The sequence below is a fragment of the Lepus europaeus genome, chromosome 3 (genome assembly GCF_033115175.1).
Source record: "Lepus europaeus isolate LE1 chromosome 3, mLepTim1.pri, whole genome shotgun sequence".
Classification (NCBI taxonomy): Eukaryota; Metazoa; Chordata; class Mammalia; order Lagomorpha; family Leporidae; genus Lepus; species Lepus europaeus.
The window spans coordinates 115629838-115646596 of NC_084829.1; the positions used below are offsets into that span (position 1 = coordinate 115629838).

The 16759-nt window shown below is 36.7% G+C and overlaps 1 protein-coding gene across 1 annotated transcript in view; it reads left to right on the forward strand.

The window, feature by feature from the left end:
- RFX6 (regulatory factor X6) overlaps window positions 1–16759 on the forward strand; it is a 68983-nt gene that overhangs the window by 11464 nt on the left and 40760 nt on the right. The window contains exons 5-6 of the mRNA XM_062187685.1: window positions 9016–9093; window positions 10169–10196. Of these exons, the coding sequence (XP_062043669.1) occupies window positions 9016–9093; window positions 10169–10196 (106 nt within the window). The remainder of the gene's footprint in view (window positions 1–9015; window positions 9094–10168; window positions 10197–16759) is intronic.

Consider the following 16759-nt stretch of genomic DNA (forward strand, 5'->3'; position numbering starts at 1 on the left):
CATTGCTCAGAATGGCTCAGCAGAGTAAAGGAGAACATACTTGAACTCTCAAACAGATTTCATGCACATGACAGACTGTTTGATTTGAAGTTACATTTTAATTTCTTGTAGACTTTGATCAGTCAAATCTTGGTTTTCAGACGTGATCGACAAATGCTATCATCTTATTTATTAGTAGTGATTTAGTGGGTTAATAAAACTGATACGGCAGCTGCCCTTATCATAGCAAGTTATTGCAAGTCCCTGAACAGCCTAATCCCATCATTTCCTTATCAGTTATCATTTGTGTAGTGTAAACTAACATCGGGGCTACTAACTCAGTGGGAACATATGTTTCAGGAATTCTATATAAGGACTGAAATGGGAAAGAAGAAATATAAGTGCAGGCATAAATTGATCAACAAATGAAGAAAAATATTAGATATAATGTAAATATTTTAGTAGTAAAAAGGAACAACAGTAACTTCATGTGTCCTGTTAAAAATCTCTTATATTTCATAATATGTTCACTTTAAAATGTGGACACAAGCATTAATTAATTATTCCTTATTTATAAATTCTAAATGATACCCATCACTTGAAATAAGGCCAAAGGCAAGGATAGTTATTACTAATGAATGAGAATAATTCTGTTAGATAGACATAAAGGCTACTTTTGTGATGCATACATTTTATTAGAGAATTAATTAATCATGTCCAGTATTTTTGAGCATTATTCATGTATCTACTTTAATAAAAATGACACCAGTCATATAGGGGGGAAATAATAAAAGGGTTTGGGAATCTTTATTCAGAGTAACCTGTAAGAAAATCACCAGGCAGTAGTATATAAACTAAAACTAGTTGTTCCAGGCCAACGCCGGGGCTCACTTGGCTAATCCTCCGCCGGCGGCGCCGGCATCCCATATGGGCACCAGGTTCTAGTCCCAGTTGCTCCTCTTCCAGTCCAGCTCTCTGCTATGGCCCGGGAAGGCAGTGGAGGATGGCCCAAGTGCTTGGGCCCCTGCACCTGCTTGGGAGACCAGGAGGAAGCATCTAGCTCCTGGCCTTGGATTGGTGCAGCGCAGGCTGCACCGGCCATTTATGGGGCAAACCAACAGAGGGAAGACCTTTCTCTCTGTCTCTCTCTCTCTCACTGTCTAACTCTGCCTGTCAAAAAAACAAAACAAAACAAAACAAAACAAAAAAACAAAAACTAATTGTTCCACAGTGAGACAGGCCTCACTTTTTATTTAACAGTCACCAGCATATGTTCCTGTTATGTTAGAATATTCCTGATGAATATTCCCTAGTAGGATCTATTTTAAGGACATCTATAAACAGCAAAATAATGTAATAAAATGTTGCAAGGCAGATGAAGAGTCCGTGTATACTTTGCACGAACCCACTTTCCCTGTTTTATGAGGTTTATCTTTGGCTGTTAGGAAGGCAGAGAGCTGCTCATTTGTTCTCTCTTCTCTCTTCTCCAAGACACTAAATTATTATTCAGATTCTAAAACATACCTAGTTAGACTAGAAAAAAGATTAAAGAGGAGAGATTATTTTATTGATTTCACAAGAAATTGAGTATGAAAGTGTTAAAGCACTACAATGATTTTGCCAAATATTAAGATTTATATTGTAACAACAATCTTTCTACCTAAATAGAAATATTTAAAAATATACTATAAACATATTATATATATTAAGTTACAATTTTTTTTGCCCAATTTTAATATTTCACTGTGAATCTGGAAATGCATATTCATGAGTCATTGGAAACTGCTTTATTGATTTCTGTATCTCAGAAGAAAATATTTACTTATCTAATAAATGTTTGAAGATTTTTCATTACAGCAAATTGTTTTTTTTTTCTTTTAAAGATTTATTTATTTGAAAGTCAGAGTTACACAGAGAGAGGAGAGGCAGAGAAAGAGAGAGAGAGAGAGAGAGAGAGAGAGAGAGAGAGAGAGAGAAGTCTTCCTTGATGGTTCACTCCCCAGTTGGCCACAATGGCCAGAGCTGTGCTGAAGCCTGGAGCTTCTTCCAGGTCTCCCACTTGGGTGCAGCAGCTCAAAGACTTGGGCCGACTTCTACTGCTTTCCCAGGCCATCGCAGAGAGCTGGATCAGAAGTGGAGCAACCAGGTCTCGAACTGGCCCCCATATGGGATGCCAGCGCTTCAGGCCAGGATGTTAAATCACTGTGCCACAGCGCCAGTCCCTCATTACAGCAAATTCTAATAAGGGATACAATGAAGGTAAGGATCTAGTTCTTTTCCTCCAAATGTTAGAGATTGGTAGTAGAGGTAGACCACGTGCACAAACATCAGAGATGCAAGAGATACGGCTGCATGGGATAAATTACCCAGAGAGATCAGGACACAGATTAGTTTTGTTTGAAAGAACAAGCGAAGCTTTGTGTGAGTGAAAGGTTGGACTTGAGATATGAGTAAGAATTGAGTTTGAAAAGAGAGAAGAACGTTTCTGATGGAGAGCTCAACAAAACAAAGGCATCAAGGTGGAAGACTCAAGCTATTTATGGGGAGCAACTAATCCTAATAGTAATAAGTAAGTTTACATAGCAGAGGTGTTGGTAGATTTCCTTGTATTGTGTTAGATAAGAGAATCTTTACTCTCTACCAAGTTTAAAATTCTGCTGCCCTTGACAAAAGTTCTTGTTTATAGTTTTTTAATGACACATTGTTATTTTTTAACTTTTTTCATGTTAGTCATTCATTTATTCCACAAATGTTTATTGAATTCCTATTATAAGAAGCTTACAGTCTAGCCATGGCTCACTTGGTTAATCCTCTGCCTGCAGCGCCAGCATCCCATATGGGTGCTGGGTTCTAGTTCCAGTTGCTCCTCTTCCAGTCCAGCTCTGTGCTGTGGCCAGGGAGGGCAGTGGAGGATGGCCCAAGTACTTGGGACCCTGCACCCGCATGGGAGACCAGGAAGAAGCACCTGGCTCCTGGCTTCAGATTAGCGCAGTGCCAGCCATAGCGGCCATTTGGGGAGCGAACCAAAAGAAGGAAGACCTTTCTCTCTGTCTCTCTCTCTCTTTCACTATCTATATCTCTACCTGTCAAATAAAAAAAAAAAAAAAGGAAGTTTACAGTCTAGAAGGAATCTTTATTTACATATGAATGTCAAATATGAAATATCCAGATTAGTGGTACAGGTCTTAATGATTCATTTTAATTATCTGTGTTTACTTTGTCTCCATACTCAACTAGAATAGAGTGTATTTGTGTGCATACATATTCAAACTGTATTTCTGTTAAGAATTTCTAATTGTAAATAAATTGATATTCAAGATTTGATAAATATTTTACACCTTAAATATGGAGGCAACATGATCTGTTGAAATAATGTTATGTGGAGCTGTGAGTGCAAATTTTGCCTTCAAACTCATTATTTTTTTATGTAAACTTTTTGAACAAATCAGATATTTGAACCTCTGTTTTTGCAGGTTGGTATAGAAATTTGGTATCATACATGCATAACTTTTTAAAATATATTATAGATAAAAATATAAAATTTATTACAGGTGCTTAATAAATGATTATTTCTTTTATTGTCTACTATCACCTGCTCTGATTGTAGCACAAATTAATTTGATATTCTAATCCTTTCTTTGCATACTTTTCTCCTTCACTAGACAGTGAACTCCTACAAGGTAGAGCTCCTCCTCTACCTCTCTTCCAAACCTCAGCACTTAGTGCCCTGTAAGCACTGAATACATGTTTGAAGAAAGAAAGAATGTACTCTTTTACACATCCCTATAACCGGCATGTTTATAAGATTGCCTTGCAGAACATACTTTGCCAAATCAATGTATCTAAATGTAATTGGTAATGAGAAATGGATAAGCTGTTTCTTATTTGTAGAGTTGAATGTGTCTGAGCAAGTCACTCCTCAGGTGTCAGTCCATGTCTAGATTGACAATGTCATTTTCATTTGATCTTGAATAAAATTCATACATTACCGAAAGATAACTCTGAATGTAGGTAGAGGCATTAACTATTTCTGTTTGTAAACATCTTCTCCCCTAACTATTGGGAACAGATAGCAAAACAATAGTCATTTTATAAAAGATAAGGGCCAAATAAATTGTCATGAAAATATTTTCTTAAAAATGATAAGAAAGAAAAAAATTACAGACCTATATTAGTATATATTGAGCCCTAAAGAATGTTGCAACTTTTAAAAAATGTGATCATCAAGTGATTTTAAAACCCAGAAATAAACTGTATCTCAGTGTTGGTCAGTGTTGCTGCTACTGTTTGTTGATCTCAGGAAGCCATGGAATTTTGGAAACATGAAAGTTACGGACCAGATATTTTGATCTGTATTGATCATTGTTTCCCTGAAAACTAGCGTAGCAGTCAGACACAATGTGTATTCTGGCACGTATTGAACTCATGGTCATCACTTTGACTTTTCTTGGGATTTTTGTCTATCATCGCTGAAGGCAAAGCAGATTCTTAGTCTACATGGCAAACCACTCTTCCATGGTGCAATATTATTAACATGTTGAAAAAATGGCTAGAGATGAGCAGCAAGAGTATCAAAGTTATAATAAGTATATCAACTTTTAGCAATGCTTAACATAGTACTTCAGCAAGCATCTAAAATGCAGTCTTTTTTTTAACTTTTATTTAATGAATATAAATTTCCAATGTACAGCTTATGGATTACAATGGCTCCCCCCCCCCATAACTTCCCTCCCACCCGCAACCCTCCCATCTCCCGCTCCCTCTCCTCTTCCATTCACATCAAGATTCATTTTCAATTCTCTTTATATACAGAACATCAATTTAGTATATATTAAGTAAAGATTTCAACAGTTTGCACCCACATAAGAAACACAAAGTAAAACATACTGTTGGAGTACTAGCTATAGCATTAAATCACAATATATAGCACATTAAGGACAGAGATCCCACATGAGGAGCAAGTGCACAGTGACTCCTGTTGTTGACCCAACAAATTGACACTCTAGTTTATGGTGCCAGTAACCACCCTAGGCTCCCAAATGAGTTGCTAAGGCTATGGAAGCCTTCTGAGTTCGCCGACTCTAATCATATTTAGACAAGGTCATAGTCAAAGTGGAAGTTCTCTCCTCCCTTCAGAGAAAGGCACCTCCCTCTTTTTTATTTTTTTTAAGGGAAAAGGTTTATTGGGGAACACCCAACAGACCGGAAAGCTGATTCCACCAAGATTGGGAGAAAAGTCACTCATCTTTTGTAGGTAGAGGGGTTTGTCTATAGAGAAATTTTGAACAATTATACAGCATTAAGTGGGGAAGAGGACCATCAGTACACACAGGTTGGGAATAGAGCCATTGGTGGTATAGTAGAGGTTATGATTACAAAGAAATGAGGCCCAAGTGTGCTAGACAGGGTCTAGAACAAAGGACAGAGTCATTATTTAGAGGAGCTAAGAAAGGTGCTGTCTTAGCTACAATTAAGTTTTCTGATTGAAAGGCAAATAGAACCTGACAAAAGGGGCTTGATAATAATCTGGTGGGCTTTAGGCCTTGTAAGTTAAGAGGCCCAGACCTATCTATCTCTTCACATGGGGTACATCAAAAGGGGGGTGTGAACCTCCTAGGGGAAGGCACTCTGTTGACTTTCCTTACTTAGCTGGCCTGGGAGGAGAGCTGGCCAGGTAAAGGCAGGTGGCATCTCTAACAAGAAATTTATAGTTCTGCCTGCAATGTTGCTGACCCTACTTGGCCGTCCCCTCAGCTGCGGTGGTCACTTTGGAAGTTGGGCTGAGTGAAGGGCTTTTCAGCTTAGAGCCAATAAGATCTGTGGCTCTGACCTGGGCATCCTTTGACTCCAGGGCAGGTCCAATTCCAGTGATCCAACTCTTGGCAGAGCTGCCAGGGCTCTTCACAAGCTGACTTCTGCTGAAGCCCAGGCTTACCACATTGAAAGCCACTGCAGTGGACTGGCCTGTTGGGTCTCCTTGAGGGCAGATCACTGTACAGATCAGCCATTAATAGGCCTGCCACCCATTGCTTCTGATGCCTAGCTTTCTCTTCCTCCTGGTTTTTGTTAAAGCAGACCAGAGGGTGCAAGTCAAGGGAGTGCCCAAGTCCCTTCTCTAATCTTCGGTGGCCTAAACTACCAGTCTATAGTCACAGGCATGTTCTGTAGTAGTTTTTCTAAGGTAGACAATGCTCGTGAGGAAAATTATATTCTCACGTTAAAACTTTCTTTCCCTTTGGTCTGAAAGGGAGGTTTTTTTCTACTTACTGTTTACTTCCCTGATGGCGAAGTAAATCTAGCTATGAGATTATTATTTAAGCTCTTATTTTGGCTATGCTATTACAGAAAAATGTGAGCCATCTCTTTTATAAGGTCTATAAACTATAAAAGGTTTATAAACTATAAAATTTGTAGTACAAATGACAACCTTTGCAAAGGAACATGAAATCACAGTATCTTTCCATTGTAACAGATCATCATCACCTATTTTATTTCTTCTAATATACAAACATTTCCTTTATTATTGTAGTTCTTCTTGTAAAGGAAATGTTAATATCTATTCCAAACTACCAGGCTCATTTAATCTTCTTATGTAATTGCCTAAATATCATTTAAATTTGCTAATTTGTTCATGGTTTTCAAGTATTTCTCTTACATAATTCTATTAATATGGCTCTTTCAGTAAATTCTGTATGACATGAACATTTCTTTCTTTTAGTTTCTAATTAAAGACATACATCAGTTCAATATTTTGGAGTTTTCATAAGTTTTGTATTTCCCCCATTCTTCCCCTTTTTCTGTATATCTCAGAGGTTCTTTGTCCCATCTACCATGGGACTTTGTTTCTTTCCTGCAGACACTAAGCAGCTTTGAGCTTCCTCTCTTCAGATGAGCAGACTCTCATTGGCTGTTTACCACGATTGAGGACTTGAAAACTACTTTCTAGCCTGCCACAATCATAGAATATCTTCATTTACCTTAGTCACTCCACATTACTGCTTCCAAATATAGCAATTATTTCTTGAAATACTTTGTGTTATCATGTAGGTGTGTATTTTTTATGTTTAAAGATCCTTTCTGTTTCAAGTGAACCTGTGTCAGCAGAGGTAACTTTGCTGTACCAGTCCTGCTCTTGGAACATGACAAGAGAGAGCCTTTCTCCTGACCTCACACACTGGAAGCCTCTGTTCTGGTTGTCCCCAGACACACCCCCTGTTGGAAGCAAGGAGTCTGTAGTGTGAGTGATTGTGTTCACTCAGAGAACAGATGCCTATAGTTAGTTCCCTGGGGCTCTGGAATTCCCTGTCCAAATAGCCCCAATGTGTGCCTCCTGGGACTCTGTTGTTTGCCCCAATCCATCCTCAGGAGGCTACAGGGTTCCATCAGTGCACATAGCCCTGTATTGACGAGTTATGTAGACAGAGGAGCAAGGCTGAGCAGTGGGGAGAGGCAGATCTTCCCCACCTCCCTGTTCCCATGTGAAACTCCAGGAGTCTAAGAATTCTAAATTCAAATCTGTCTACTAGACCACCATAGAGGTACATTGTCAGTGTAGGATGGCAGGAATATTTTCCTTAGCAGTTTGTTAGCTTAGTGTATATTTTTCATATATTTAGATATGTGGTGTTTAGGCTTTCATTTGTACTCTTGTCCTGGGAACTAAAAATGTATAGGGGTGGAATTGCTGGGTCAAATCCTATGTTCATGAGGCCTTGAAACTTCTATCCTTCATTGTCTTGTTCACTGTAAATGCAGAAGATGATGCCAAGAAATAATATATTGAAATAGAGTTAAGTTGTAAACCCCTTCATTCTCTTATCTTTGCTGATCTTCAATGAATGCAAACTGAAAAGATAGGCAAACAAGTGGATAGTGGAGTTTTGTGGGGGAGGAGTGGAGGAAGGTAGGGGCTGACAAAATACAGCAAAAGTTAGAGGATTTTGGCCTCCATCATTACATACCCTTTATTTGACTAACTTTTGTACAATATTTGTAGTGTTTGTATATGGGTATATAGTATGTCATGTGTCTGCAGCTTAGGAAAAAGAGCTATAATTTTAGAAACAGCGGGATTTTATGCTTGTCTATGGCTCATGAATCACTGACATATTTCCTTAAATGTTTATGTACTTATTTTCATCTATTTCAAGGACAGAGTGATAGAGAGAGAGAGAGTGAGTGAGCAAGCTCCCTTCCACTGGCTTACTCCCCAGATGCCCACCACAGCCAGGACTAGATCAGGCCAAAGCCAGGAATCCAGCAAAGGTACAAGCACTTGAGCTATCATCTTCCTCCTAGAATTCATTGAGTTGGAGCTTGACCTGAAGCAGAGTATACAGGACTCAAACTGGTGCTGTGATGGGGAATGTGGGTATCTCAAGTGGTGGCTTAACCCACTGACATAGTGCCAGCTCCTCCCTGACATAACAGAATATCCACAATACTTATTTTGCATGTGTAATTTCCCATTTGATTTGTGTTATATTTTTCTCCATTGTTGCACAAAAGTTGGAAGTGAAAATAACAATTGGGCTTTTCATTCCTCATGTGGAAAATAATGTTCAAAGTGTCACCTGCTTCATACATACTCCCCATCATGTTCGTGTTCTTCACATAAAGTGCCACATATTTTTCTTTACCCAATAGATATACTGTAAAGGAAACCATACCATCTTCTTATTCAGTCTAGTAAGTTCAAATTGAAGCAATCAATTTGCAAATGAATATGGTTGACATAGACCTATGCCTACATTTACATATTTTGGAGTTTGGAACCAAGGCTTTTAGGGAGCTGAAGAGGATTAGCAGTAAGAGAATCTTGTATTTTTGAGGTCTAGAGTCAGAAGTACAAGCATAAGTAGGATTAGTGTCCCACAAAGTAGGATGAAGTGCATTAAGATGTTAATTGAAAAGAATCAGGAAAGGAATGTCATCCAAGGTTGCATTTCTACTTGTGTTACTTCAGTTATACATTAGTCTATTTTATCTATCGTAAATTCCTTTATTAACACAGAGCTGCTCCCGTCCTTGCCCTAGGTATCATTACTATGGGATTGGCATCAAAGAGAGCAGCGCATATTACCACTCCGTTTATTCAGGAAAGGGCCTGACCAGGTAGAGTTACATCATCTTCAAGACAAATTCTGTTTCTTTAAAAATGCATGATATGTATTGAATAAAATATCTTTCTAATTTTTCTGATGAAATGTTTTCTTTTAAACATTATACATTAGTGTCACCTTTATGTGTGGACATTTACAATTATATAGTGAAATTACTAGGTAACTTATACAATTTGTAATACATAAAGGGAAATAGATGCTAAACTGAGTGTGCAAAAAGATGAAAAGGAGAAATCAAGGGAGCTGAATTGTTCTTAAAGTAGTATGTATTTGTAAGGCTGAGTCTATTTTTCATATTATATTCAATAAAATAAAGGCAGAAAATGTAAATGTATTTTTTTCTAAGAGACAAATTGCTGTAAACATCTATATGCTTGACTAGTAGCTTACCAAAATGAAAAGCTTATTACGACCACCTGTAATCATGCCTATTTGACTCATCTTACATTGAGAAGGCGAAGCTACTGACTTGTTTGCATCGTTGTGAAAAGAAAGACATACATGACTAGAAAGAGCCCGTTGCTCTAAGCCATCATTAGCCATTAGAAGGGGGTTATTAATAAGTGGGTGACAATGAATGAAACTAATGGAAATACATAGAAACTCTGAATAATTAAAACTGCATCTAAGACTGTTTTATGATTTACCAGGAACTGCTCATAGAAAAACAAATTATTTTTTGAAGTAAAGCATCCTGTGGAAAACATTATACTCCCACGGTTCATACAACAATAAATTCAGATATTACAAGGAGCAATAATGGCATCTCACTAGCCATCAGGCACAAGTGTATAATATCAAGTGCTTTTTGCATGCCTTAAGTGATGCCTGACTTCTCTCAATAGTCCTCATTTTACTACCTTCTAAAGGATTGCTGTAGCTATCTTTTTTTTTAATTTGAGATAGATTCTTGGTTTTTTGTTTTGTTTTGTTTTGAAAAACATGTTTCTCTACTTTAATTCACTAACCATAGTATGAAGTTACTACTTGTTGTTAAGGTCCTTTGCATTTCCTTGAATGCTGTAACAGAAGCTTTTTAACTAATGGAAAATGTACTGATTTTTAAGGTTTTCTGGAAGCAAGCTGAAGAATGAGGTAAGAATTATTTTATTTCTACTTTTTACCTGCCACAGTATGTCTTACAAGCCAAGAAATGCATGTTAAGCATCCCCACTGGGGGATATAGAAATAAATGTCATTTATTCAGAGCCCCTTGAAGACTAAGGATACAGCTAAGTTATATTTGAGGCAATTAATGAATTTACATGAACCTGCTAAACAGCTCCAACTGACACAGGAAGGATGCTTTTTCAATGATTTTTATCAATAGCAGATATTTGGGATACTGAGGGGGACAAAAAGACTCATTTATGGAAGAAGCTCCCACTTCAATATAAACCAAAAGCCTAAGCTAAAGAGATGGAAAGAATTGATATTTGGACTACAGCATTTAGAAAAGAAGCTCAAATGTCGTGCTGTATTATGGTTTGTTTTACTACTTTGTGTACACACACACATACACACACATACACATGTGTATAATCCTTCTCTCTAGGTTTCCTCTCCACCCACTTCTTAAAGAACAGATCAGCAAACTGACATTATCTAAATGAGTTAGACTCCCATTAGGGACTGCATGGCTAATTAGGCACATGATAAGGCCTTCATTATCCTCAGGTTAACTAATCATTAAAAAGGGTGCCACAGGACTGAGGGCTGAGACAATGTACTGTGTGCTAAAGCTGGACCAGAGGTAAAGTGTAACTCCATTAGTTTGGTGAAATGATGCAAACATATTATCTTAAAAAATAAAAAAGTCCCCAACCTTCTGAAGTGACTGATTTCTTTTTACCATTACTTTTAATAGAGTTACTAATCACATAATAAAATCCTCCACATTGCCCTTTTTATCAAAGAAATAATAGCTTTATTTGATAAGCAGTTGTGAAACTGTAAAAATATTGACTTAGAAATATGTGTTGGTTAACAGAAGTTTATGTCAATAGGGAATATTAATAACTTCTCTCATGTCCTTCCTGCCAGTTTGATGAGCCTGGTGGTACTGGTGAGAGGTCAGTTGATACATCATATATGTCAAGTCTTGGTTGATAGAATAAAATAAAAAGTTGTTTCTTATGTCAACTTTTTACTGTTTTGAAAAATACAATTATAAATTCTGTTGTGGGTTTTGTTAGTAAAATAAAAATATTCTGTTTAGGCTCTTTAACTGTGAATTTTCTGTAAGTACTTGAAGCAATAATAGTATATGATGATGATGATTATAAGAACTAAAATGATTAAGGGGTTTCTAAGTGTTCAGAGCTACTCTAAATACTTTCAAAAATGACAATAAAATATTTGCAGAACAAAACTGAAATTAAAAATATTTTAGGTTGACTGAACATCTGATTTATTCAGAACACAAAACTTTCAGTGCAACCCTTCATATTATTTATTCATTTGAATATTAATATTTATGAGGTAGAAAAAATAGGTGTTTACTTTGCTAATTTACAGCTAGGGAAGATGAGGCTCAAGGATGTATTTTCTTTTTAAAAGATTCAGAGTGAAGTTTTATTATTTTAAACCCATGATCAAAATTATTAACATATCCATAGTGTTTTAGAGAATAGGTACTAGAGGACAATACAGTAAATGTATGTATTTGATCCTGTCCTCACAGAGCTTGATAGTATAGCAAGAAAACATCTTGAACGAGTGATTTAAGAAATTATAAAGGCTTTCATGGGGATCAAATGAGGGCATTTAGGAAATTTCCCACATATTTAAGGTAATGATGTTTCAGGAAAGAACTGAGAGTAAGTAAGGAGGAGTGCAATAGGGGAAGAGGGAGGAAAAATATTGCAGGCACAAGGAATGGCACATGTATAGCCTTGGTGCTATGTACATTTGTATCTAGATACCTCTGTTTGTAGGCAACATCTTGCACATTAAAGGAAGCCTCATAGTGGCAGTATCCCTGGATTCTGTCTCCTAGATCCCAGCAATCACTGTCCACCCTGACCTTGTGACAATCCAAAATGTTTCTGACTTTGCCAAAAGTTAACTACAGGCATACATCAAGGCAAAGCAAGAGGATCCTGCTGAAAAAATAAATAAATAAACAATTTTAGAATGGCTATAGAGTAGTTAAGGTGGAGAGTAGACTATGTAACAGGTCAGTGCTGGATTAAACATGATAATATTAGGTTAAGAATTCTAGAATGGAAAGGCAGCAAAAGCAGATGATGTCATCTAACTTCTGTATTATAAAATTTTTCTAGCTATGTTATGGAGATCCAGTTAAAAGAGAGTAAGAAGGGAGGTCAGTAGACCCAGAGAAGATCTTGATTAGGATCATAGCCTTAGGTGTAGGTAGAAGTGACTGATTTTAGTTAGTAAACATTGAAGGAAAAGCAAGCGAAAAGATCAGAAAAGTAGTAGTTTCAGTTTGTGACTTGTCATATTTATTTGATTTGTTTGTAAAACTGTACATTTTAAGAGGGAAGTTGTGTCTGGAAAAGATTGAGAGATTCCTTTGGATTATGATTGAATAGCTAAGAATGCTGAAGTGGCAGGGTGGGGGATGAATGTAAAGAGAGGAGGTTACCAGAAAAGAGTTGTGGAGAGTGGGATGGTCAGTGAAATAACTGAGGAGTATGCGGCGAAGTAAAACGGGAAGAATAGTGTGTCAAAGAAGCTAAGAGAAAATAAAATGTGCCTCCAGCAGAAGGGAATGCTCACAAATATCAAATGCAAAATGGTCATCAATATAAGGACTGGAGAGGGATGTGGAGAGAATACATTTCTTGGAAAATAGTTTTAAGATCCATATCAAGAGTCCTTAAAATATTTATATCTCTCCTCTAACCCTGCTTTTGCATATGAATCTCTCATAATGAAATAAAAAATAGAAAATACACACCCAACTGTATGCACAAAATTGTTACTGACTGTAGTGAAAGCAGTAAGCTAATAATCATAAAGAAATGGTTGCATTATTAATAGTATAAATATTATTTAACTTATTAAAAAGGTTCCACATGATATGGAGAAATGTTGACTATGAAAAACACCAAGACAAAAAAGCATATATGTGAAAATATATGCAAAACAAAATTAAGCATTTATAAAAAATATATAGATGACAGAAGATTGGTATTTAGAACTATGTTGTACATTATGGTAGCTAAAAACCACATGGGGCTCTTAAGTGAAATAAAAAATTCAGTTTCTCAGTTACACTACTTACACCTGAAGTGCTTAAAAGCCATTTGTGTCTAGTGGCAACTGTACTGGACAATATAGCTTTAGAACATTTCCATCATAACATAAAGATATACTAGACAGCACTGATATGAAGCATATAAAGAATTCAACTCAATAATGAAAAGACAATCCAACAGAAATATAACAAAATATATTAACAGGCAGTTCACAAAAGTGAAAAAAAAGAATGACTAATAAATCATGCTGGTGGCCGGCGCCGTGGCTCAACAGGCTAATCCTCCGCCTTGCGGCGCCGGCACACCGGGTTCTAGTCCCGGTCGGGGCACCGATCCTGTCCCGGTTGCCCCTCTTCCAGGCCAGCTCTCTGCTGTGGCTAGGGAGTGCAGTGGAGGATGGCCCAAGTCCTTGGGTCCTGCACCCCATGGGAGACCAGGAGAAGCACCTGGCTCCTGCCATCGGAACAGCGCGGTGCGCCGGCCGCAGCGCGCTACCACGGCGGCCAATGGAGGGTGAACCAACGGCAAAAGGAAGACCTTTCTCTCTGTCTCTCTCTCTCACTGTCCACTCTGCCTGTCAAAAAAAAAAAAAAAAAAAAAAAAAAAAAAAAAAAAAAAAAAAAAAAAAAAAAAAAATCATGCTGGTGGTCATGGCACCCATTCTGTTGCATAAGAGTCCAGCATATGGTCAATAAATTTTCTTTTTATTTTTCAGCATTTTTATTCAAGATTTTATAAGTTTTCTCCATTTTCTCATTTTTTTTTCTGCTCCAGGATCATATACAAAATATCACATTCTTTCTATTTACTCATTGTTCTTTCTCAGTTTCCTTTGATTTGTCAGTTCCTCAGTTTTCATTACATTTCTTAACTATGAAAGCTTTTAATGGCAAATTTTCCAACTACAGGATAACTATTGTTTCTTTTCTTTTTTTTTAAACTTTTATTTAATGAATATAAATTTCCAAAGTACAGCTTATGGGTTACAATGGCTTCCCCCCTCCCATAAATTCCCTCCCACCCACAACCCTCCCCTTTCCCGCTCCCTCTCCCCTTCCATTCACATCAAGATTCATTTTCAATTCTCTTTATATACAGAAGATCAGTTTAGAATATATTAAGTAAAGATTTCAACAGTTTGCCCCCACATAGCAACACAAAGTGAAAAAATACTGTTGGAGTACTAGTTATAGCATTAAATAACAGTGTACAGCACATTAAAGACAGAGATCCTACATGATATTTTTTAAAAATTAATTAATTTTCTATGCACTTTCCAATTTAACACCAGTTTTTTTCATTTCCAATTATCTTTATATACAGAAGATCGATTCTGTATATAATTAGTAATATTGTTTCTTTTTTAAAAAACTTTTATTTAATGAATATAAATTTCCAATGTACAGCTTATGGATTACAATGGCTTCCCCCCCCCCCCATAACTTCCCTCCCACCTGCAACCCTCCCCTTTCCCGCTCCCTCTCCTCTTCCATTCACATCAAGATTCATTTTCAATTCTCTTTATATACAGAAGATCAGTTTAGTATATATTAAGTAAAGATTTCAACAGTTTGCCCCCACATAGTAACACAAAGTGAAAAATACAGTTGGAGTACTAGTTATAGCATTAAATCACAATGTACAGCACATTAAAGACAGAGATCCTACATGATATTTTTTAAAAATTCATTAATTTTCTATGCAATTTCCAATTTAAATGGCATCATTTCCAGTAAAATTGTTCATTATAAATATTAATCAGGGAAATGCAAATTCAAACCATAATGAGTGAGTTTTTCACTATTATTGGATTAGCAACAATTGAAAAGTCTGAAGACACATATTTTTTTTTTTTTTAAGATTTTATTTATTTATTTGAGAGGTGAAGTTGCATACAAAGAGAGGGAGAGACAGAGAGAAAAAGGTCTTCCATCCTCTGGTTCACTCCCCAAATGGCCACAAAGGCCAGAGCTGAGATGATCTGAAGTCAGGAGCCAGTAGCTTCTTCCAGGTCTCATGCAGTTGCAGGGGCCTAAGCACGTGGGTCATCCTCTACTGCCTTCCCAGGCCATAGTAGAGAGCCGGATCACAAGGGGAGCAGCCATATACGATGCCAGTGCCACAGGCAGATGTTTAGCCCACTATGCCACAGCGCCAGCCCCTGAAGAAATATCTTAGGAATGTGGTGCAAAGGAACTCTTGTGAATGATAGAAGGAACAATATTTAGTACAGTTGAGATGTAAACAAGTTATGACTACAATCCTGGAGAGGTCCTCACACTCTGCACAAGGAAACCAGTATAAGGATGTTCATTGCAGTATTGTTTATGAATGGAAAAATCTAAATACTCATTATGATGCAATGAAGGAAACTTTTTATATATTTATACAATGAAATACTATACTGCTATATATGAGTAAACTACAAGTCTAAGAAAAACATTGGAATTATGTCAAATAGCTAAAGTTGAGCAAAAAAAAAATGTTGAATGTAGAATACATATCGTAAGGTACCAAATACACAGAACATATTGTAAGGTAACAAATACACATTTAACATTGAAAATGCCTGATAGTTTCATCAAGATGGCAAGTACATGAGTGCATGAGTGTTTATTATTTTTTTTTCTGTATGCCTTTTTTTTTTTTGGTAAGTTTTAAATAGTTCAATATAGAGAAACAAATAAAGCCAGTGACAACAACAAAAGCACTACACACACCTCACACCCAAACACAAATAGGAAGAGGATGACAAGAACAGTTACCATTTGTTGGTATGAATTTTGATAGTTTGAAATATTTTATTCATAAATGTAGTATTTTTAATTTCAAAAACATCAGAGAATCTCTCAAAGTTCTTAAATTCCCCCAAATCAAAGAAACAAAATCTAATTTTTTTCTTTGTCCTGGCCAAAGAAAAAGTTTATTTTCCAGTGTGGGCCAAATTTTGTTTTAACCAGTTAAAGTAAGGAAGTTGCCATTTTTCCTAAGAATAAGTCCCTTGATGTCACACATTTCAACCAGGAAGTTTCTCTGATAGCTTGAGTTCCCTTCTCCTTCACATTGACCATTCATGCCCAGTTGAACAACTTTGTACCAAGATAAATATCAAATCCTCCCTCCTGGGTGTATGCTTTTCAAATATTTGTAGACTGTTATCTTGCTCTCCTTTGTCATCACTTAGCCAAACTATGCTGCTTAACTCCTTTAATCTTTCCTCATAAATCAGACCCTCTTGCCTTCTAATCATATTTGTTTCTTTTCTATAGGTTCATTCTTATTTTGTCTTAGAATTCTTAACAGTTCACCCCAAAATATTGAAGCCTTCAGCTGAAAAAGGAAAAAAGAAGCAACAACAAACCTAGACCTCTGTAGCTAGCCTATGATCTGGCACTTATTTTAACACAATTATAATGCAGACATTTAGGGGAA